The sequence below is a fragment of the Hippoglossus hippoglossus genome, chromosome 20, assembly GCF_009819705.1.
Source record: "Hippoglossus hippoglossus isolate fHipHip1 chromosome 20, fHipHip1.pri, whole genome shotgun sequence".
Classification (NCBI taxonomy): Eukaryota; Metazoa; Chordata; class Actinopteri; order Pleuronectiformes; family Pleuronectidae; genus Hippoglossus; species Hippoglossus hippoglossus.
In genome coordinates, this window is record NC_047170.1 from 19,497,832 (window position 1) to 19,520,833 (window position 23,002).

General features: G+C 44.0%; 1 protein-coding gene across 1 annotated transcript; it reads right to left on the minus strand.

Moving 5' to 3' along the window:
- Positions 1 to 213: 213 nt before the first annotated feature.
- Positions 214 to 18,772, minus strand: LOC117753552 (cullin-1). The gene is made up of 22 exons (XM_034571694.1): positions 18,545 to 18,772; positions 10,179 to 10,573; positions 8,275 to 8,449; positions 8,014 to 8,181; positions 7,482 to 7,532; positions 7,197 to 7,287; positions 6,540 to 6,703; positions 6,168 to 6,330; positions 5,921 to 6,051; positions 5,223 to 5,330; positions 5,003 to 5,109; positions 4,854 to 4,902; positions 4,561 to 4,692; positions 4,352 to 4,469; positions 4,070 to 4,146; positions 3,133 to 3,251; positions 2,789 to 2,894; positions 2,658 to 2,705; positions 2,249 to 2,331; positions 2,041 to 2,146; positions 1,827 to 1,940; positions 214 to 1,032 (listed from the first exon to the last, which is right to left on the minus strand). Exons 2-22 carry the CDS (start codon positions 10,316 to 10,318, stop codon positions 952 to 954), a joined length of 2,331 nt encoding a protein of 776 aa, XP_034427585.1. The 5' UTR covers positions 10,319 to 10,573; positions 18,545 to 18,772; the 3' UTR covers positions 214 to 951.
- Positions 18,773 to 23,002: the final 4,230 nt, after the last annotated feature.

Genomic DNA, 23,002 nt, shown 5'->3' on the forward strand with positions numbered 1-23,002 from the left:
GGTTGAAAAATACAGAATCCCTCACGTGTGAGATACTCAGTCGTGTTAAGTTTTGATAAATTCAGATTCTGATCCAGAGTCGAAGGTTCCAAAGAAAACTTGACATGAATAAAATGAGAAACACAAAACGTCAGATTCTGGTTGAAACCATCACGGAAAGATTCAAACAGCAACGTTCAGTCTGTTCAGAGGGAAAAGTCGTGGAGTCGAGCGTATAGAGAAATCTTTCCTTGTTTTTATTTATCACACATTTAGAAAATGAACCACACTATACAAATGTCCACCGTTCAGTAATGAAACAGGCCTCCTGCATGAACCCGACACCGACACTACTCCGGCAGATAAAGAAGCGTCATGGCGGCTCTAACCTCACCACCTCCTCCGCCAACAACTCATGACCGGCGGCGAATTTCGCGGCGTCGTGCTGTGAACTGCGTCGGCTGCCCAGTGACTCGACTTTTATTTTTACTTTTTAAATTTTTCGTGGTCACCGTGGTGCAGGTAGGCAGTAGCATGCAGAAACCTTTGGATGCGGCTCTCCTCTGATTGGCTGTAGGCTAATTCATTACGTTTGCGCTATGTAAATAAGGGGATAGGGTTTGTTTTCCTCTTAGAGTCTGTGGTTATTTACAATATGACAACAAGGAAGTGTGATCGAGTCCTACGGACGGGACGGGACCGGCGAGCATGTAGACGGGGGTTCCAAGTCTCAACAGGAGGGGCGTTTGTTTCTCGAAGGCAGAGCAGAAAGTTCACGCCCTCCTGACCCGCCCCTCACGTTGATGGTTGTCAATCGGGGCGATCACGTGGTCGGCGACACACTCACAACATGTCCGCCGCTCAGAGGGATCCACACTTTATTACTCAGACATAAAAAAACAAAAGAAGATAACAAATAAAAATAAAACTGAGGAGAGCCGGCGGGCGGGAAGGAGGGCAGGCGGGCGGCGCTCAGGCCAAGTAGCTGTACGTGTCCTTCTCACCGTCCACTCGCTCCAGGTACTCCTTCTCTATCAGGATGTCGATGCATTTCTGTCCACAGGAGGGAGACAAAACAAGTGAAAATCACCACAACGTCCACTGCACGTTAATCCACATGTTCACGGTTTATCTGGAGTTCTGACACAAGAGGAATAAAATACATCACTTCCTGTCACCAGGACATGTCAGTGATGAGAAGAAACCAAACAAAGAAAATCTGTCAAATAAAACCTGATGTTTATCTAAAGCTGTTTTCAGACATGTTAGTGTTTGTGAAGCAGCAGCAGGTTGTCGGGTCCGACTCGTTCAAACAGGAACATGTGGGGACATCCAGGCGAGGGGCGGAGCCTGTAGAGCAGCAGGAGGCCGGATATGACGTATAAACTCTGCTGTGGAAAGATCAGTGTTGTTGTTTACAGCTCATCCACACCGGCGTCGGCCCTCATCACCAAAAGATCTGGAACCTCCTCGTGTTTCCAAGTTGACGTCTTCGTCTTCTACGTGTACGGCTCCTCTTCTTCATCCTGAGATGTTTGTGTTCTTCCAGTTTCACGTCCGTCACGTGTTAGAAACCTCATCAACACGTCCACTCGCTCACTGGGAAGCTTCCACACATTGTCCTGCTGTGTCCTCACATGGACTCACTCTGACATGTTACACACATTTTACTTGGAGGCTGCAGGAGAAGATCCAGAACATGTCTAGAGACACTGACTCAGACATTTGTTCTCACATCCAGAACCTCCAGAACATGTGAGGAACATGTGAGGAACATGAACAAGTCTGAAAACAGCTGAAGACGGTGTGTGTGTGTGTGTGTGTGTGTGTGTGTGTGTGTGTGTTACCTTGATGACGGGGACTCTGGGTTTGAATCGGGACGACAGCTGGTTCAGAACTTCAGCCAGGAGCTGCTGGTGCTTGAGGACCTTCCTCATCTTCATGATTCTCACTATCGCAGCCTGCGGACACACATCAGCGTTAATTCATTCGTTCTTTAGGATCAATGTTCTCTTGTTGCCGTGGCGCTGATGTTCAGTGTGTTGAGGAGGGAACCGTCACCTGGATGAGGAGCTTTCGATCCTCCTCAATGTTCTTGTGAGTCGTCTCCTGCTCCTGTTTCTGCTCCGTCTTCATCGGGACGTTGATGTTCACCCTCAGCTTCTTACTGCAGACGAACAAACACACGAGTTCAAACTTTGCTGGTAAACAAACACATCCGGCATCATGTGATTTAAGAATCCAACTGTGACTCGAAGGAGCTTCTTACTTCTTGTATCCGAGGAAAAGTTTGATGACGGTGTCGGGTTTGAACTCCACCTCGTCCACATTGGCGTTCTCGTCCTCCATCACCTGACAGACAGACATGAGACATTCATTTAATAAACTGTCAAAAAAACACATTAAAACTGATTCACCGCAGCATCGAAACAAATCTTCATTAAACACGACGAGAGATTACGACAGTTTTTACTCCTTCAGTCCAAAGTGAACATAAACCTCTTCTCTGGCACCCTCTGTTGGTCAAAATGAAAACTACACGTCAGGACAGGAGTTTCTTTGTTTCTGGAGTCCCGCCCGTTTTAAAACGTTTTGTTTTAATTCCTGATTTCTCACTCACTGCCTGCGTTCAGTTCAGTTCTACCTGTGAATTTATATTAAAATTATAAAAATCTCACCAGCAGCTTCGATTTCAACAAAATCTGCAGCACTTGAACCAGAATATCCTGAAAATCAAAGACACAGATGGTTTGTAGAGGAATGAACACGTGTCATCATCTCCAGATCATCAGTTGTGTGAAAAGCTCACAGTTTTGATCTGTGTGCTGTCGGTGAGCTGCTGGACGGTGTAGCTGTCCTCTGTGTTGTACTGCAGCAGGATGGCCATCTGGAAGGTGGAGGCCTGCAGCGTGTACCTGGAAACAACAGATTCAGCTCAACTCACCAGAACAAACGTGCTTCGTGACTAAGAACTACCTACTATGACAGAAACCATCTTTGACAAACATTTATTTAAGGTCTACTTGGATTTGTTTAGTTCATGTTCCATCTGCTAACATGGAGGAGGCGGGGTTTCAGACCTATACTGTAGCAGTATATTGGAGCAGTCATGTCGTCCACCTTTATTTGCAGTCGATGAAACGAGGACTGTACCTGTTCTTGAAGCAGTTGGTGACCAGCTCTCCTTTGGACAGGTGATAGAGCCAAGTCAACTTCCTGCCGCTGTGTCTGCTGGCGTAGAACGCCGTGAAGCGCTGATAGCTTCGCTCCAGCTGCAAGCACAGAGACACGTCATTAAAAAGGCTGGAGTGACGTCTCCGGCAAAAAGACAGATTTAAAAGTGGGAAAAAGGTCCCGGGGTTTCGTGTTGTTCAGTAAACTAAGTGTTCCTTCCCGGGCCCTGTCCCAGTTCACCCCTCAGCTCTACCACTTGGCCCCTTCGTTTTGCTCCTGGCTGTGGAGGAGCAGTGTCGTCCCATTTGTCTACGTGATGTCGGGGTAGTGTCCACCTGTCCCTTCAAACCCCCCCTAGTGTATTCAGGACCCACTAAAAACGAGGGGGTAGACAGAAACTGCAGAATGCTTCACGAACAGAAGCGCTCATTAATGTTCACAGGAAATATTTCAAAATAACCATGAAAAAAGATTAAAATCCAGCAGAATATCTTATTTGAATCCAGTAGCAAATGGAAATGTCATTGAATCACAGTGACAAGTGTGTTTCAGGAAAATCCATCAAAACAAGCCTGTAAACAGTCGGAGTGAGAATAACGTCGGTTCCTCCCGTGTCCCCGTCTGAAGGTTCAGAAATTGTCAAGCCACAAATTTCTAACTTCGTTATAACTAATGTTATAACGGTTTCAGTGCAAGGCAGAAGTTTCTATGAGAAATTAAAGTTTTTGTAAACGTTGGCATTCCTGTGAGCTCTTCAGAAACCCTCAGGTTTGAGGTTTTCAAACACGCCTCAGATGTTCAAGGGTTAAAACTCACTCTTTCCCCCACTCAACCACCGGAGCCTTAAAAGCTTCTCTGCACAAAGAGATCTCAAACAAATTCAAAAGGTCTTCTTGTCTTTATGTCGGAGTCTTACCTCAGAGGGCAGAGCAAAGGTACAGGACTGCTGGAAAGGCCAAGAGCCAGAGCTCAGAACCTGGATACTGAAGTCCACTGTAACACACACAAGTGTTTATGTGGTTTCACTCAGAACTTAAAACCTTAAATATATTCTTAAATAAAAAGAGAACACCAGTTTTTTTTTCATTAAATGAAAAATCATAAATTGTACAAATTAAGATAATACAGTTAAAATGAAGAACTGATCAGACATGTGACGACTGGTGGACACTCCGGTCGACTCTCAGAGTTTACTCACAGTCCAGAGGCTCGGAGTTGGTCAGGTGTTTCTTAAACTGCTCGTTCAGGTCTTTACTGACGCCGATGTCCTGGAACATCCGCTGCAGCTTGGACGTGTACTCGAACCCACATGCTTGCTGCAGGGAGAAAACAAAACCAGATCCAGTGTGAGCGTTTACTCTGCTGAGATTCAGCAACATGAGTCGTTTGCCAGTCCGTGAATCCGACCTTGAGTTTGGAGATCATGCTGGCCTCTGCGTCGTCACTGGCGCTGTTCTGATGGACCAGACGTTTGGCCAGCATCTTCGCATAGAACTTCTGGAAAACGTCTTTGTCCTCGATGTACTTGAACACAACCATCTGGAGGAGGAAACAAAGAAATGTACGTTAACGTGACGCTAACAGGCTGCAGTGTAACTCTGTCACTGACTTTTCCCAGCATCAGTGTAAACTCGAGAAATGACATTTTGTTATTAGATTAATTACTAGTAATGAGTGTGTTTGTGTAACGTGCCACTTACCACTTGGTTGAGTGTGTCCTCCAGTTCTGCCTCCTCTGGGTTTTTGGAGCTGAAGAGGAAAAAAAGAACAAAAACGAACAATAAATGCAAGATTTTCATCAGAAAAATCCCATCTTCATGTGAACGAATGCACAGAGCACGTGACCCACCTCTTCTTGAGCAAAGAGTCGCAGTATCTGGCCAGCAGCTCGGGGGACTTGCTGGACGACTGAGCCATTTTGGTGACAGCGTTGTTGTTGATGAATCGTCCACACGCCTGCAAACAGGGGGACACTCGACTTAACGTAAAAAACCAACAGCTGATTCGTCCAGTACCTCCAGGTTCTCTCACAGCTTCCTGCCCCGTTCGATTCTCGTAGGATAACTGACCTTGTCGAGTGCCGCCACGAAGCCGGCGTCATTATTGAAGGCAGACATGACCAAGGCGTTGTACTTCTTATGGACGTCCAGGGTGGTCTGCACGTACACTTTGGGGTCCTGGAAGTAACACACACATCTTTGGCTCAATCACAACTTGTTTCTAAGAACTGAATGCATCTTTACTCAGTTAGAAACGGTAACCTTACTTTAACATCTTTACTCCTCTCACCCGTCTGTAATCCTTGTATACTGACACTATGACTGATCAAAATCTTCAAGTATTTTTTCCAACTCTATCCTGACATCTTCAGAAGGTTTCCTACTGATATGACCTTTTAAGATATCTGAATGATAATCTTCCTTGAGAAAGTGAGAAAGGACAGAGATCAACTCACAGAATGACGCAGTTAAACCTTCAGCTGTAACACACTGTTGAATATGGACACTTCTAAACATCATCTGACCACGTCATAATGTCACATGTCCTGAAAGCAGCTTTTAAAATGGTTGTGTAAAAATGTCTCATGTACATTTGTGTACATACCTGGTACCACAAGAGCGACGGTAACGGTCTCTTCTTATCTTTAACGTTTAACTTACACTCAACTGTCTACGTCCACTCTGCAGCAGGTTTTGACCTTGAGCTTCGAATCGAGCTAAAGTTAACGAGTGAGAATTGGTGTCAGAGGTGAAAAAGTGATGCGTACGTTGAGTGCGGCCTCTCCACATTTTTCGATGGCGGCCAGGCCCTGGTTGTGGATGTGGGTCTCCAGAAGTTTCTTCAGTTCACCCAGACCGTCTGTGATCCGCGACACTAGGTTGTACATCCGGCCCAGGTCTAAAAGAAACAGAGTGTTGTAATGATCCCGTCATTTCTAAAACTAATCGATAGCAAAAGGAAACAGTCGGAATAAAAACTGACAAACAGATAAATTGATTCTATCGCAGGTTTACCTTCATTCTTGTCGGCGTCCAGAAGGTTCTGAAACTCGGTGTGGAAGATCTCCAGGTGTTTCTCTATGAGGACCTGCTCACACTTTCTGGCCAGTTCGTCCTGGGTGGATTCGTGGAGGTAAACCTGCACACGCCTCTGCTCCTCCAGCAGTCGAGCCTCCGCCTGACGGAAAACACACAAAGAATCAGCATGAAGCACAAACACCGTCTCTACATACACGTCTCATCTCCAGTGAAAAGCTTATTGCTTTTACTCAGTTTAACTTGTGTTTCAAGGACACGGTCGGAGAGGAACAGGTCTCAAAAGCATCTCATTCATAAAACCTGCTCAGAGCCTGTTGATACCATTCATTCCTCGTGGGGATGACTTACCTTCTTCATGTACTCGGTGACAGGATTCTGCTGCAGGAACTCTGTGCTCTCGCGTGTGTAGAAACGTTCCGTGTCAGTGAGGAACTGACATTCAAAGTACTCTTTGTAGACGGACAGCGTCGGACCTTTGGCGAAGGCGTCCTCTTCGTTCAGGCCCAGCTCAACTGGAGGACGAGAGGGGAGGAAATATTCAATCATCTACTACAACTTGTCACCAACTATACAAGCAGAATTATCCACTTTATTAATCCCACCAGTATAAAGAGTCCAATGTACTGAAACACGGACGAGAGGCAGATGCTCGTGTCTGTTTATGCTACTACAGCAGACATGGGATGTCATGTATGTCACGTGATGCTCACGGCCAGACGGATGCACAACGGATAGTTTTCAAACTAAATCTTAAGGGTCAACGCTGTAATTGTCAACATTAGGTTAAACATTAGGTTAAAGATGACTGCAGTTATATCTAAGCCTGGTTGTTTATTAAGGCCTGAGAACATCTCTTATATATAAAGTTTTAAATAGTAAAGTTGGGCTTAAGATTTAAGACTCATAAGAATTAAACAGCTATAGAAACAGGTTTTTCTGATACTTCCTCTTAACATCTGCCTGTAACAGATGTTTCTAGCGTTGTATCTGGACACAGGGACCTACCATAGGACTGGACCACACCGCTGATCAGTCTGGTGTTAATGGTCTCACCATTCCTCTCTCTCTCTATCAGCTTCAGCACAGCATTTGTTACCTGAGGACAGAACTTCACGTTAATTCATTGTGCAAAGACAAAATAAAGGTGCAACAGTTAGGACGTAATAAGAAGGTTTGATTAAAGCACCGAAACTCGACTGACAAACACAATCCAATACTGAATAACTGTTAATTGTGTTACACCACTTTGTTCTTTGACACTTCACGTCTATAAAAAGAAACTACACACACCTGTTTGTTGAGGGGTCGGAATAAACATTCCCTCCAGGTCACAAGTGCCAGCTGGGAGGAGGCAGCAGTGGAGGGGGGGGGGGGATGAGAGGATAAACAAAAGGTCAGGACTTTAGGCTGCTTGTCCGTTACACTCCTCTACATCCATACCACTACATATTCATTTCAAACTAAAACTACCTCTGTCCACACAAGCTTTTTGGCTTTGTATCAGTTTGAATCTCCGTCCATACTAACACATCACGTGGCCGCTCACGTACACTGGGCATGCACGTGCTGGTGTAAACTGGAATAGTTATAATAATAGCTTGTCTCCTACGCGTGTTAACAGTTGTGTCATTGTAAAATACAGAATTTAACTGAACAGCTGTTAAACACAACGAGGTCAGTAACACTTGATTCTCCATGTTGTTTCTGCTCTGGTGGCTGAGGCTGGTGGTTTTCTTCTGGACGGAGAGTCACACGTGCACATCAACACAAACTCGGCCACAAAGGTTTCAAGAGGACTCTTCTTCATGAAAAGACGACTTACAGAGTATATCTCATAAATGCCCTTGCGTCCCTCATCACACTCTCGTCTGACCCAGTGGCGGTTGAGGTAGGCACAGATCCCATTGAGGACCTTACTAGAGAAACGGTAATCCTCCCACTGCTGGGTGTAAAACTTCAGGACACACTCGTCCATTAAGTCCTCACCATCCTGAAGGGAAAAGAGGAGGAGGAAGGGAAACGGGAGATCAGCACTTGTGATGTTGTCAAAAGGTTAAAAACATAGAGGTGTGTGTGGACTCACCTTGAGCAGGCTGGTCAAATAGTTCTTCAGGAACTCCTTGAGTCGCTTGTAAAGCTCCAGGCCTACAAACTGAGCCCCGCCTGGAGTGGTGGACTTTTTGGAGGGCTTGGCCGGAGGCACCGAGCCCCTGCCCTGGCTGGACTGGTGGACACTAGTACAATAGTTATATACATGTCTGAGGGGAGGCTTAAGGAACAAACACAGAAACACCATACATCCAATACAAGCCATGAAACACTATACATCCTAGAGGGGGCTCTCACCAATAGCTCTGTTACACCAAATTAAAGGGGGTACGCCGGGTTTTTGTGGGTAAAGGCGATTCACTCTTCTTGCCACTACAGAGGATTGTGTTTACTCGGGTGTAATGTTTACATCACTGCCGATCGGAGCCGATAAAAATGTGTTTACTGCAAAATCATTGCCCCAGGAACGACTGCTGATTGTATCCAGTCACACTGCAGACAAGAGCCAGATGTTAGTGGTTTTTCTGACCAGTAAAAATGGGGCTCAACACTGAAACTATATTGTTAATGAATTCAGCATTTAAATAAAGCATAAAAAAAATACTTTCCTTTGTGCAGAACGTCACTAACTACAACAAACCTTGTTGTCATCAGTGACCTGTGGTGCTCACTAAAAGGTGAATATCACAAATTGTATATAGTGTAAATTTGTGTTGTTCTTTCTACCCGACAGGAGAACGTGTTCTTCAGAGAAATAATGAAACACTTTACTGATGGAAACGCCAGGTCGGCAAACACCAAAACAAAGCCTCAGACAAAATCATCTCACGGCTACTTTACAAACCGAACCCTGCTTGTGTTTATGGAGTTTAAAGTTAATAGTTGACTGTGGCTGAGACTGTTAAAAACTTTCTTCCCTTTTTCATTCAGAATACAAACAAGTTTTGCTGCATTTGTTTCTAAAATGAAATTTGCTTTGACAGAAGATCAGTTAAGTTGATCAGTAATTATACATCATGTATAAATTAGGTGTGTTTCCTGTCTCCAGGACTCTGGACCGCTCGGTGTTCTTTTGTTGTAACTCATTACCTGAGCACACATCTACAACAAGGAAGTAACAAGCCAGTGCCATCACGTATCGTACAACACACACGGACCTTTCTGATTATTTATATTTGCCAAGTAACAATAACTGTAGCTTTCTTTTAAAATGAAGCCTTTAGGTGAGATTATGATGCTTCAGCTTAAGGGTGATAAATTATATTGTAAGTGATGTGAATAATTACAAATTCAATCAACATTTTCTTCTTAAAGCTTAGACTTGTGAGTGATTGTTATTTCCTCTTCTTTTTAAAGTTTGGTGTGTAAAATATATATATATTTAAAACATATTCCTTAGCCGACACTCTGATACACAAGATACTTTCAGATATACACTGAACTCTGGATAATCTCCTGAAATTATCTGTATGTGAGAACGCAAATGTTTGAGTCAGTTGCTGCGGACCTTCTCTGGAGTTCCTCCTGCCAGCGCCCTGGTAAAAACTCTGCCTAATGCCCGAATGAGCCCCTGTGACAACACAACTTCGTGGGCGCGTTGACAGCAAACAGAGAGAAACACAAATATCTCAGGATGAAGAGTCACACGTGTAGTAAACTTTGGAAAGACAGATTCTTGAACTTTTGGTGATAAGGGCCAGTGCTGGTGTCGATGTTCTGCAGCTGTTTGTCTGCTACATATCTATCCATCTATATATCTATATATATATATATCTATATGTTGACTTTACTTATAAAAACATCCTAGAATCAGTAAACTTTGCAGATTCTTTTTTGTTGAGGTACTCGTAAATTAACAATTTTAGCACTGGTGGAGGAATACTCCTATACAACGTTCAAAACTACAACCACAGCCACACAGCGTCAACCACAGGATACGTGTAGAGTTCCATGTAGCGCGACTTGGCCATGCTTTGCCGTGTGTACACCTGCTGGATTCCAGCCCGCAGGTCGTCCCATATCTGGTCCAGGCCTATCTGTTTCAGTCCGTGGGGGTTCTGGGTCCTGTTTGACGACATCGTGGAGCCTCTCGTCCTCTCCCAACCAGTGCCCTCCCTTTCCTGCCCCGGTGAGCGTTCTCCCCCCGGCTCCTCTCCTCGGTTGATATCGGTCCTGGCTCACTCTGCTCTCAGAGTTCGCAGTCCATCTGGCAGCGGCACTCCGTGAAGCTGGTTGTCGGGTCGTGAGAAGGGATGCAGCCCCACTCTGCACACCTGGGTGGCGCTGTCTGCCACTCCTCCACCTAAAACCTGCAGCGATCCTCACCAGATGACCTGAGAGGGAAATAAAAGATAACACATTTTGATTAGTGATTTCTTTATCATGAAGTGAATATATTTTAACCCCTCAGAAATAAAAATCTATAGGCCGTTTTCAGACATGTCCTCCTCCTGGTTCAGGTGAGAGGTGGAGCAGCCGGCTGCAGCAGACAGAGACAGGAAGTGACGTGTTACCTCTGCTGCAGAGGTCATGTGATCATGTTTACATCACCTGACACCGTCTCAGCTCTGATCACCACAAACTCTCTTCACATCTTCGTCTGTGTTTTCTATGTGTGTGTCAGCACTTTTTCACCGGGAGATATATGTCACACGTTAGAAGTGTCATCCACCCCCCCGCCCTCCACCTGCTTGGGGTGAATCCAGCGGGGGATCCCCTGCTGAGCTCACACATTGACATTTGCGTTCACACATGCACCTCCTCCGGAGAAGATACAGGGGATCTGCGGAGTCCAGTGCATGTCTGAGATTTAGCGGTTTCAGTTTTCTAAGTAGTTTGTTAGCAGTTATCCAGGACAGTTATATAGATATATCTGCTGACACCTGGCTCTGATCCCTAAAGAATTGACGTAACGCAGCTAATGACAGATTAGTCCACTTCAGCGCCTTCATGATTTCCTTCACCAGTCTTGTCCAGATGGTGGCGTCTCCCTCGTATACCAAGTGTCTTAAGAGCAAAGTTTTTCCTTAGGAACATTTGTCTAAAAGCCTCATTCAGACCTTTAAATAGAGCTCGTAGTTTTTTAATGTTGCAAAAAGAAACTACAACATGTGACGTGAACATCAGCAATATTGTATTTGTTATAAAAATGTTATGGGGCATTATTTTCACTTAGGAAGCATTGAAAAGTTAATACATCCATAATAAAACAAGGAGATTGATCTATAAATAGTAGATATTTAAATATGTAGGTGATGAAGGTGTCACTATCACAAGAGTTAACTCAGCTGCTTTAAGAGCTGACATTGATGACAGTCCACATCATTAAGACTAATTGACCGACGTGACGCTGTAATTTAATCATCGCTGTCAGGACCCGAGGTGAAGGTAAAGAAACGCAGCATCAACATGAAGCCACAGCGAGCGAGGGACGAAGACAGAGAGAGAAACTTTTCACTGGACCTGAAGCTGAACTAAGGAAGATGTAATGTCAAAGAGAAAAACTTCAATCTGTTCTAAATTAAGAAGATAATTTTCAGATACTTAAGGTGTTTCGTATTATAGGCTAGACATTTTTTTGTCTGTAGGAAAGGAAGCAAAAAAGGTCCAAGTCTGAGAAGTTCGCATGTAGAAATTCAGAAATACAGTTTAAAGAAGAGCGCTGCTTTTGTCCTTTCTCATATCAATCTAACGTAATCATCTGTGCTGTGTGAATACAGAAGAAAAGAAGCAGAGACTGAATTGAGACTTGGTGTTTGGGTAGAAACTGCTGCGTGCATGTAGGCAGTGCTGCTATATTTAGAAGGACCAGGCATGTGGCGCTGCCCGTCTCTGGACAGTCACAGTTATTAGGACCGGAGACTCAGGACATGACCCAGGTACAATAGTCTGCCAGTGGATGGGAAGGAAGCGGAGTGACCTGCTGTTTATTTCCTGTCCCTGTTGACGAGTCCTGACGCCGCAGGACAATGAATGAACACTTGACGTCAGAGTGTCTTCAGTGATGTGACAGTATCAAAATGTGTCAATGAGCCACCAAGGCCCTGAAATCAGGGTCATTAAATAACACAGCAAATCTGTGGGTTTAGAGCAACACTGAAATATATTGAGATATTTACAGGATACAGGAAACTTAATATTAGTTCTACCAAGGCCGCAATGCAAAACCACTTTCAGAAAACACATCCAGGTATTTGTTTTAATTCCACGTATAACGAAGACAAGCAGCAATCCACAGATGCAGAAGCTGCGACTTTGATTAGAAAACTACTCGATCGACTGACTGTCAAAATTATTCATTTATTTTGTCAGTCAGCCAATTGACTAATCTTTAAAAGGCCTTGTTTCTAAAAAATAAAAATAAATAAAACGTGTCCTCTTCACCCAACACAGATTTTTAAAATGACCACGTTCCTCTTTCTTAAATCAGATCTGAGGACAAACAGAAGGTCTGGGACATTCTGCTGGACTACTTGGCAGGCCTCCGCAGTTTGACAGATTTTCATGGTGAAACAAAAACACTTGTTATATAAATGTCTGCACTTTTTCCTAGAAACTACAAAAAATAGGAAATAACAGGAACAACAACCATGTCAAATCATACACTGCAGCTTTTCCCTTTAATTCAGGTTCTGAAAGCAGCTCCGCGGAAAGAAGGACGATGAAGCGCCGAGGCGGAGGAAAAACCTTGACACAGCAGTAAACTCCAGGAACATGAGACTTGGATGAGGCCTTGAACCGTCACTAGAAGTCTGTCCTCCTCTCCACGCCCAACCTGTCTGCAGCATCCCTGCCCCCGCTCCCACTGACCACAACACTGCAGCTGGAACCTGCTGCCATCGGCCACTCTCCTCCGACAGCTCACACAAAAATATCTCTGCTTCCCCTGCTGAGACATTTAGTCTCTGAATGTTCAAAATAACACCTCATAGACAGGGAAACGGGGAACGTTAGCATGTAGAGCTGCAAAGACTCATTTGTTAATTTATCAAGTAAATTAATTGGCATCTGTTTTGATTATCAAGAAATATTATGACGCTCGTGTGGACAGAGATAGTTTTAGTTTGAAAAAGTTTGAAACGTATGGACAAAGCCTGAGACGACATTTTTACCAAAAGAAAGTCTTAAATGTTGAGATGTCAGGTTTAGATTTTGAATTGAATGACACGGAGCCGGACCTGCGAGCCCCCACGTCTCCGCCCAGACTCCAGACCAGTTTAAGCCTCCGCTCCTCTTCAGCACATCCTCGCTCGGCTCAGAAAGGCAGCCCTACCTACCTGAGGTGCTCCGACAGTTGCCATGGCAACTGGGGCAGACAATACCTCCGAGTAGCCGTTCGACAACAGAAGCTTGAGTGTTCGGTCTCTGTGTCTCCTGTGCTGCCATTCACCCGTGGTAAGAAAAGGTGCCCTTCGCAGCAGCACTGGGATCAGATTTCAGATTCCCACAGCAGGAGGTGTTGGATGTGCGTCGCCTACAGTATCTGACCTATTAGCTGCTCCACAGCTATGCGACATGAGGTGATGGGATGTTTTTGAGTGGCAACAGTTTCTAGAAAGTTTGTTGTGAAACAAGAATCCTGGTCATCAACAACAGCGGTCCAGTCCACATGTCCCCCCCCCCCGTTCACACGCGGCAGGAAGGCAGCGGCGTCCAAAGGTCAAGACTAGATTCGGGGAACATGTACTTTTCAGGGAACAACACGCCGATACAGAAACTAAGATGTCAACAAGTACTGCAGTGAGCCCCAAATTTAACATCTTTGCTCCTTTAGGATTCGAATAATCTTGAATATTAAATGTGAATATAGCACGACCGACCTATCAGTCAGCATATTGGTATCAGCATTTGTTTGTGGATATGAAAAACTTATTTTACACAATAAACAATGAAAGAAAAGTGTATTTGTGTCTATATTTTTCCCTAAAAGGTTTATTCTGTTATTCAAGTTGTAAATAATTGGTTGTATTTGAGTTTTCTTAAATCTATATTTGATTTTAATAACGTTTATTGGTAAAGTTGAAAATAACAAACCTATCGGTTACATTCAGTCACGACTCACATTTTAGAGTCACAGGAGTCCCAGGCCTCACGTTACCGGACATTAAAATGATTTCAGTGACTTCCAGGCCGACGTACACAGATCTGGGTCCGATCGGGGTAACAGAAGACGCCGGTACTGGATTTGTAGTCTGTATCAGAAATCAGCTTTGTGTGCATTTATTTCCATTTCACCTTGTTTTCCACCAACTATTACAAATATTAAAACGTTTGTGTGACTGATCAATACAGCTTTTTTACTATGTTGCAAAGAGGAAAGATTTTTAAAATTGTAAATAAAAATGATTACACAGACCAAAGCACTAAAAAGTACTGGTGCCACAAAAAACATGAGTATCATTTAAAGAAACTCTCTACTGAGGGATGGGAAAGGCCAATTAGGGACAGAGAGGAAAAACAAGCACACCATCCTGTTTTTTAAAACCTGCTGTCAGCCTGCAGCAGTAGAAATCCTATTCTAACAAACTGTTTTCAAGTGTGACATGCATTTTATACTTCAATACAATGGCCTGCAAATATAAGTTCTTACTCTGTGGTGACTGGTTACCTGCCTACGTGGCTGGTTGACCAGATGAAGCTCCAAACCTCACCTGCATTCAAATCGGTTTCTACACTGAACACATCTTTACTACATGTTTTGCCACAACTCATGAACCAGAGATGAGTGAGAGAGATCTGCTGAATGGGAAGGATGCTGGGAGCGGTGGGGGGGAGAGAGAGAAAGAGAGAGGGAGAGAGAGAGCGGGAGAGGGAGAGAGAGAGAGAGAGAGAGAGAGAGAGAGAGAGAGAGAGAGAGAGAGAGAGGAAGAAAGAGGGAGAGCAGCGTCCGTGGGAAAAAAAGCTCAGCCTGGTAAATCAGATTACCCTGGTCACCGTGTGTCCTGGCCAGACTCAACAACCTAATACCCTACATTTCAGAACACAAAGAACGTAAACCACACACACACACGAAGCTGCCATTTTCACAGAGGCAGAAACAGCTGTGTTACCATTTCTATTTCCTTTAATTCTGAGTTTTATTGACAGAACAAAGTTCAAGGTTGAGTCGTGAGCTTCAGCTGAATCTGAAGAACAGTGACGAGCATTTCTTCAATACTAACGTGCTTGTGAGGTGTGTGTGTGTGTGTGTGTGTGTGTGTGTGTGTGTGTGTGTGTGTGTGTGCCTCCACACAAACCGATCATATGCTGGGTTCGGCTGCGAGGGAGGACATTTCATTAGCGTAAGCAGCTTTTGATTTCTGTTGCTCTGCTCAGCATTCAAACGAGCAGCCAAGCAGAGAGTCGCAGCCCCTTTGGTTTGACTTTACAATCACTGCCCTGAGTGCCGTCACTACACAGCACCTTGTACATATTAAACAGACAGACCTGGACGGGTCAGACAGGGTAAAGAAAGAGGTAGGATGGTGTGGTCGTGGCTGAGATGACTTTAAATCGTGATTTCTGACAGAGCAAAATGATTTGACTGCACCAAATGTTAACAAGCAGACCGTTTCTGTGGCCAGTGCTACATCAATTAATGGATATTTTCATTTTGAATAACTACTAGTCTATAAAATGTCAAAAATACATCTCATGGTTTCCAACAGCCCAGACTAACAACTTAAAATATTTTGCTTCAAGCAAAAAACTGTTTAAAACCTGAATAAACTCAATATACTGCAACATATTTTATAAATCCACACATTTGAGAGGCCAGAGCCAACAAATATGTCAACATTTACTTATAATATATATATATATATATATATATAATAGAATTCAGCTGACTATTACCATCATAATAACAATAATTGTATAGTGTGGCATGAAACCGTTGAACTGTAATGTCTCTTGTGCTGACACAGTTATGAAGATTATTAACAATGATCAGAATAGCTGCAGACTCCTTTCCTGTTGATGTGTGAATCGTTTCAGCTCTGATCACAGCATGAAACAACAGCTCATAGATCTGAAGCCACTCCAGTCATTTGACGCTGCAGAACACAAATGCAGCCTAACTCCAGTTGTGCACACTGGCATGATGTTGGGGGGTGGGGGGGTGAGATGTTGCAACAGAGTGAATCAGGTGCAGCACATGTGCTAAGTCATGTAAACATCACTGGTGAAAGGGCCTTAAATAGATTACTTGGCAGTATAGTTGATATGTTCGTGTTATTTCCGACTCCACAATGTATGAAAGTACAGATGTAAACAAGCACATTAATGTTTTCTTAGTTGCCACTGAACAACCATGTTAAAACACACAAAATCCCCATCCTACAGTCGACAGTAAATACCTCAAGGACCAACATACTGCCACCGTATGGTCTGTACAGAAACACACAAGCTGTCAATCACAGGTTGATTCTGAGGACACGATGATCACTCAATATAAACCCTGAAGGAATCTGTTGCCTCATTAAGGCTCATTTCCTCTGCCTTTACGTACTAAGAGTGACGCGTCCGTCTCAAGTGATGTAACTGTGACTCCCCACACTTCCATGCAGCTCATATGCTGGCGAGGTTGTTAAAGTATCCACTAGAGGGCAGCAAAGAGTCGAGCTGCCAACAACAACAAAGATGGTGGAGCAGGTTGTGATAATGTTCCCTCTCAAGAAAGAGGATAAAGTGTTTGTCCACGTCCTCGGGTAAAGTTACGTACAGACGCCTGTAGTTTCTCCCCAACTTACAAAGTCTCTCCTCTAAAAGCCCCCCCCCCCTCGTTGAAATGTTGTCTTCATGTCCTCTGGTCGTCTCCGTTGATCTACTGGCTACACTGCCCCCCCCCCCAACGACTTCCAGTGCTGCTGCTCTGTTTGGGTTCATCCGTCGTTTTCAGAAGACAGATATGGACAACATGATGGCAGAGGACAGACAGGAGGCTGTGTCCATATCTGAACACGGATCTAACGTCGTGAGGCAAACACTCAATTCAGCTGACACAGATCAAGCTAAAAAAAGAGCTGTAAGCTGATAGTTTAGACAGGTCGCATAAAAGATGAATTCACATTCAGTCCCAATGAAAACAATCAAAGATCCTTCCTGGATGATGAAAACAATCATGTATCATCACAGAACATATTGCAAACACAGTTTTACCTTGTTTTTTCTTTTAAAACTTGGACATTAAGTCACTGACAAAGAGCAACTGACAGAACGAATCCCAATCTCACGAGGAAAACACAAGAAAACCAGGACAACCTATGAAAAACTAAAAGGGAGGACTGTTTGAAACATATCTGCCTTTTCCTGATATCTACATATTATACCATTTCAACTTCATTGGGAGTAAATGAGCCCTGTGTGAACTTCAAATATTGTACTGAGGAAATACTGTGATCATGTTTGACCCTAACGTGGATTATACTGTAAACTAATGTGAAAACTACGGGACTGAGTGATAGTGTGATGTGAATCTTGGGCTACTTCACTATACCACCTACAGGAATGATCACAACTTCCTCCTGGCTGCCACAACCATGTAAACCTGTTGCTAACCCCCGTGTAGAGCCGTGTTAGCTGGTAATGTGTCACCAGGCACCAGATGTGTCAGCAGAACAGAGGAGCGAGGCAACCAGCAGCAGTGCTTGGCTCCACGGTCCCGATCAGAGGAATCAAACCCCCAGCAGAACCGCCAGCAGCTGGGACACACGCCCGCCTCCGGGCCTGGAGACGGACGGTGCTCAGCCCCCGGGTCTCGTCCAGGTGTCCCGGGAGAGAGTGAGCCCAGCGTCAGGTTCAAATCACCATCCCTCACTCCGGAGAGGGTGGCCCCGACCCGGGTAAACACGAGCCCGTGGCGCCGTGCCCTCGCCCCTCGGCCGCGGAGCCCCCCTCACGGAAACACGACGCAGCTTTTCGCGTTCACGCGGTTTGTTGGGATTTCTCCACGCCGCGACTCGAGTCTCGATCTGCTACGCAACAGCGCTAGCTCCCCGTTAGCTCCCAGGGCTAAATTAGCCAGTTAGCTGGTTAGCAGGCGCTGGGTGGACGAGCTCCGTGTCAAACCGCGATGCGCATTTTTGTTCGCGTCGACTATTCGTGTCGACATTACCGCGCGGGGCCGGGTGCACTGGGCACGGGCCCGGTGCCGCGGGGCCGGGCAGGAGGGACCCGCTGCCCGTGTAGCTGCTGTAAAATGGCAGCCTAGCTTCTGGGGCAGCTCAATAATGAGTCAGGAAAACAGTTCGCTAGCCGATTAGCATTAGCCAGCTAGCTCCGACCGCCGCCAGCCTGCGTCCCCCACAGAGAACCGGGGCTCTTACCATTGTCCGGCCGCCTCTGTCACCGTGTAGCCGCCGCCTGAGTGTCTTCTCGGGCCCAGACGCTGGATGTCCCGCTGCCGGTCGCGTCTTTCCGTGTGTGTTCGCCGTCCGATGCTAACTGCGCCCGCTCCGCTCCGCACAAAGATCAGCTCAGCAGCCACCGAATCACGGCGCGTTCAGGGGCTGTGGGACAAACTCCGGTGGAAAACAGCAACACGCTCCTGAGGGGAGAAGCCCGACGAGCGGATTGTTTTATGTAAGTTTAGACATGTGCGTTTCAACCGTGCGTGTCAACCGTGCGTTTCTAATGTGCGTGTCAACCGTGCGTGTCAATCGTGCGATGCATGCAGCGTGATGACAGTGTGTCACAGGTGGAGGGCGAAGCTCATGTCGAGGCAGAAGTAAAACAGTTTGAGACTCATACATTAATGCACATAAGAAAACGGAGGGAAAAGGCAATACAATCATGTAAAATGTATTTATATATATATATATAACATTACATAATACAGCTAAATCTATTAAATTGTATGTTCACACACTCGTATTCATATTATATATCTTACCTGCACAATGTCACAGTGATAATAACTTTATAAAGAACATTTCAAAACAGCCGACGTGTTTCACAAATAAAAACAAGATAACAAATCATCAAGGCAAATTATATATATAACATAAATCAGTCTATATACGTGTATATAATAATATCTGTTATATGTAATGTACAAATACAGCCTCGTGAACTCATCCTGTGCCACTGCACTTCATTCACATATGTCTCTCTACACGCAATATTCCGTGTGTAGTCAAAGGTTATGCAGTTTACATATTCTCTGTATTTTATTGTATTGATCTGATTGATTATTTATGATGATTTATGTTTACATCACTTGTCTAACTCAATCTGACTATCTGCTGCCGGGGGGATGCAGATAGATTATCTCATCTTATCGTTTCTTATCTCAAGTTATCTTATCTTATCTCATGTTGTCTTATCTTATCTTATCTTAAGTTATCTTATCTTAAGTTATCTTATCTTAAGTTATCTTATCTTAAGTTATCTTATCCGCGATACAATAGCCTCAGCTCTAGAGTGATAATACAAAATTCAATGGTAAGGAAAACGTCGGAGCTTACCACGACCCCTTGAACGCAGCATCGGCGTCACAGAATGGCGTCTGTAAAAGAACTACAATCATGGCGGAACAAAACAATTACAGCTAACACGCATGCGCACTCAGGAGTTTCAGTCACCTAATATGACATCTTAATTATTCATGTCCGACTGACGTTTATCTCCATGTCCTTGAATCTCTCTGTGTGTGTGTGTGTGTGTGTGTGTGTGTGTGTGTGTGTGTGTGTGTGTGTGTGTGTGTGTTATGTATCTTCATCATCCTCATCCTCATCATTCCCTCTGACACGTCCCGCTCTGCACCAGAACGTGTCTCAGCTGAGAAACAAGCAGAACGCGACCTCTGTTGGTGGAAGAGCGGCGGATCACACCTACATCAACATGAGCTCCTTCAGAGTTTCAGACAGATCCCTGCAGTCGGTTTTAGTGTTTACAAACACGAACGGTTTGAAACAGAAATTAGTCATTTATCTGGAGAAAGTCTGAAAAAAGTTCTGTTTCATTCTGGTTCTTAGGATTTAGATTTCTTTGTTTTTTTCGTAAATTGAATCCCAGAAAAGAAAAGTGTGTTTTTGTGAATAAGTGCAGTCTTGTGATGCATCGACATAACATGAAATCAAAATATACATATATCAGGAGAAAAACCATCATTAAATGTCAAAATGTTAATTAAATACATATGACAGCGTCTTTATTGATGTCAGATAATACACAGCAGCAATGTTAGACAGTTTGAATATTTTAAAAGACAGGTTTCATGTAGATGTTTGATTTGAGTTTAAAACTATGGGCGAGGCAGCGAGCAGACGACGGGAGAGGCTCAGCTCGTCAGGACGGGTGTTTGCTCCATCACCTGTTTCTTCATCTGAAATAAATATAGTATCATATTATTAGTGAATACGGATTAGAGGCACGTGTTCACTCAAAGTTGCTGCATGTTTCTGTTAAAGTAATTCTGGCAAATAAACAGGAGGCCATGTTTGAGATCATTCATTGATTTGATTTAGGTATTAGATAATTCCACACATCCGCCAAACTTTGTTCAGAATTCTTCATATTTCAAAGTTTCCTGATGAATATTGGAGATAAACTCTGGTTTTTAATAACTTGAGTGTTTTTAACTGATCTCAGTTCAGCTTCACTCTTCAGCTGCAGCTGATTGTGACAGTTGAAGCTGACTCTCAGTCAGTTCTTCTCACAGGAGATGGAACCCACTCAGCAGAGTTAGAGAAGGAGGAAACTTTCTCATGTTCACACGCACACATCAGACTCACTTTGCATAGTGTTGCTTTCAAATCTCGGCCTCCATATTATTTTCTTCACGTGAAACATGTATGTGAACGTGTCATCAGTCGTCAGACCGGTTTCTGTTTCCTCTTGGCCTGCATCATTTCCTGCTGCTGCTTCAGTCGTACTTCCTCCAGACTCATGCAGCCGCCTGCAAATACACAAACACACAGAGAAAACCTGTCCCAGTGTGTTTGTGTGTGTGTGAGTGTTTGTGTGTGTGTGTTTGTGTGTGTGTGTCTGTCTGTCTGTCTATCCAAGAGCAGAATATCAGAGTGAGTCCATGTGAGAATAAAGCAGGGAAATGTCTGGAGGATCACAGCGAGCGAGTCAGGAAGTAAAACCTGAACAACTCATCTGCCACACGTGGACGGATGCAGGTTTCTGCAGCCGCTCAGCTGCAGCTCTGTCACGCCAGCATGTGGGATTAATCCACAGTGGACAGATTTGCTTCCTGTTCACATCCATCAGTGTGAGCAGGGGGCAAATCAAACATTGTCTTCGTGTAGCTAAGTAAACCCCCAGCGTGGCGTCGCGTGGAGTTCAACTTTGACCTTTGTATAATTTGCATACGTGTGACTGGCCCTGAGGAGAAGGACGTGGATTTCCGTGAACTCTCCACATATCAGGAAACCGATGGTTTTAACAGTTTCAAGTAAACTGAACTAAAATTGTAAAAGTTGTTAGAACAAAGACAGAAAATAGATTAAAGGGGAAACTTTGTTCTTGATCTTTTCACACGTGTTCTTAACTCGGACTCATCCATCTGAAGAGTCGGTCTCGACGTGTAAACAGTTTAAATTAAACTGGATCTGTTTTGGGATGAAGACATTTCAAGGTTCTTCATACAAAAGTTTTTAATTTAATTTAATTAGAAAAGAAATTCATACCTTTTTGTATTTTGTGAATCACTTTGTAACCTTGTTTTGATATAAATAAAGTTATTATTTACATATAAGTCGTGAACTGTCTTCTGGGTTTTACATGGTGATGATACTTTAATACAAACTGATCTGATGATGAAATGATGATATTAGAGTTTGACCTGCATCAGGTGAAGGAGCTGTCAGGACTCAGATCAGACACCTGAGGGAATCATCTCCTCTCACCTCGACTCTCCGGGCTGACGCTCCGCTGCTCCCCCTAGTCCGGGTTAGTCCGGGTTAGTCCGGGTTAGTTCGGGTCCAGTGTGCCTCCGGTTCTGGAGCAGATGCGTCATCTTCCGTGTCCTGCTCCGATGAAAGATCAAAAACTGAAAACTTTTCTTGACTCCTTCGTTGCCATGGTGTTTGCTCCTTAGCAACTCCAGAGTCAAGTGCAGCGAGCTGGACGAGCACATCGGGTTCAGGCTTTCAAAATAAATGTGTAGGTTATTTGAATTTACCAAAATGAAGGTTAGAAATGTTTAGTGTCACCTGGACAACTTTACATCAAACCCGGTGTCTTTATAACCTATAACTGATCTCTTAATGACCCTCGTGTTCCATGGAGCTAAAACAATCAGCTGACTCATCAATTAATGAAGTGACAAAGTGACTCAACTGTACATTTGAAAACAAAGTTTCTGCTTTTTAGGATAAGATTTAAAAAGCAACTAAAGTGTGAAATGTTCCTGGTTGTCTCTGAATGTTGGTGCTTTACATTGTCCATTTAAAAAGCTGTTTAAAAAAAGTCAAGTTTATTTATATAGCACATTTAAAACCACGATAATTAACCAATGCGCTGCACAAGAAAAGACACAATGAGAAACGCAAGAAACAATTAAATAACATAAAATAAACAAGCCTTTTTGAGACCAACTCATAAAACCCCAGTTGATCATCGTCAGACGTCAGGATGGTAAATTATGTTTTATTTTGAAGGCACAGCCCTCTGGTTTCCGGTGCAGTGTGTTTTAAAGCAGCTGCAGATTAAAGTTGTTACGCAGAATTTGTTGTGTAGATGTTGATGTGAATTACTGAGACTCTGCACATGACCACACCTGTGAGCTTATACAGGAAATAATATACAGAGATGGACTGAAGACAGAATATAAG

What these genes read in the sequence shown, in the direction of transcription:
- LOC117753552 (XM_034571694.1), bottom strand. Translation starts at nt 10,318, where the DNA reads ATGTCGTCAAACAGGACCCAGAACCCCCACGGACTGAAACAGATAGGC. An exon ending in ATCGAAAGCTCCTCATCCAG is followed by an intron (nt 1,941 to 2,040) that starts GTGACGGTTCCC and finishes GTGTGTCCGCAG; the next exon opens with GCTGCGATAGTGAGAATCAT. An exon ending in CCAGAGTCCCCGTCATCAAG is followed by an intron (nt 1,033 to 1,826) that starts GTAACACACACA and finishes TCCTGTGGACAG; the next exon opens with AAATGCATCGACATCCTGAT.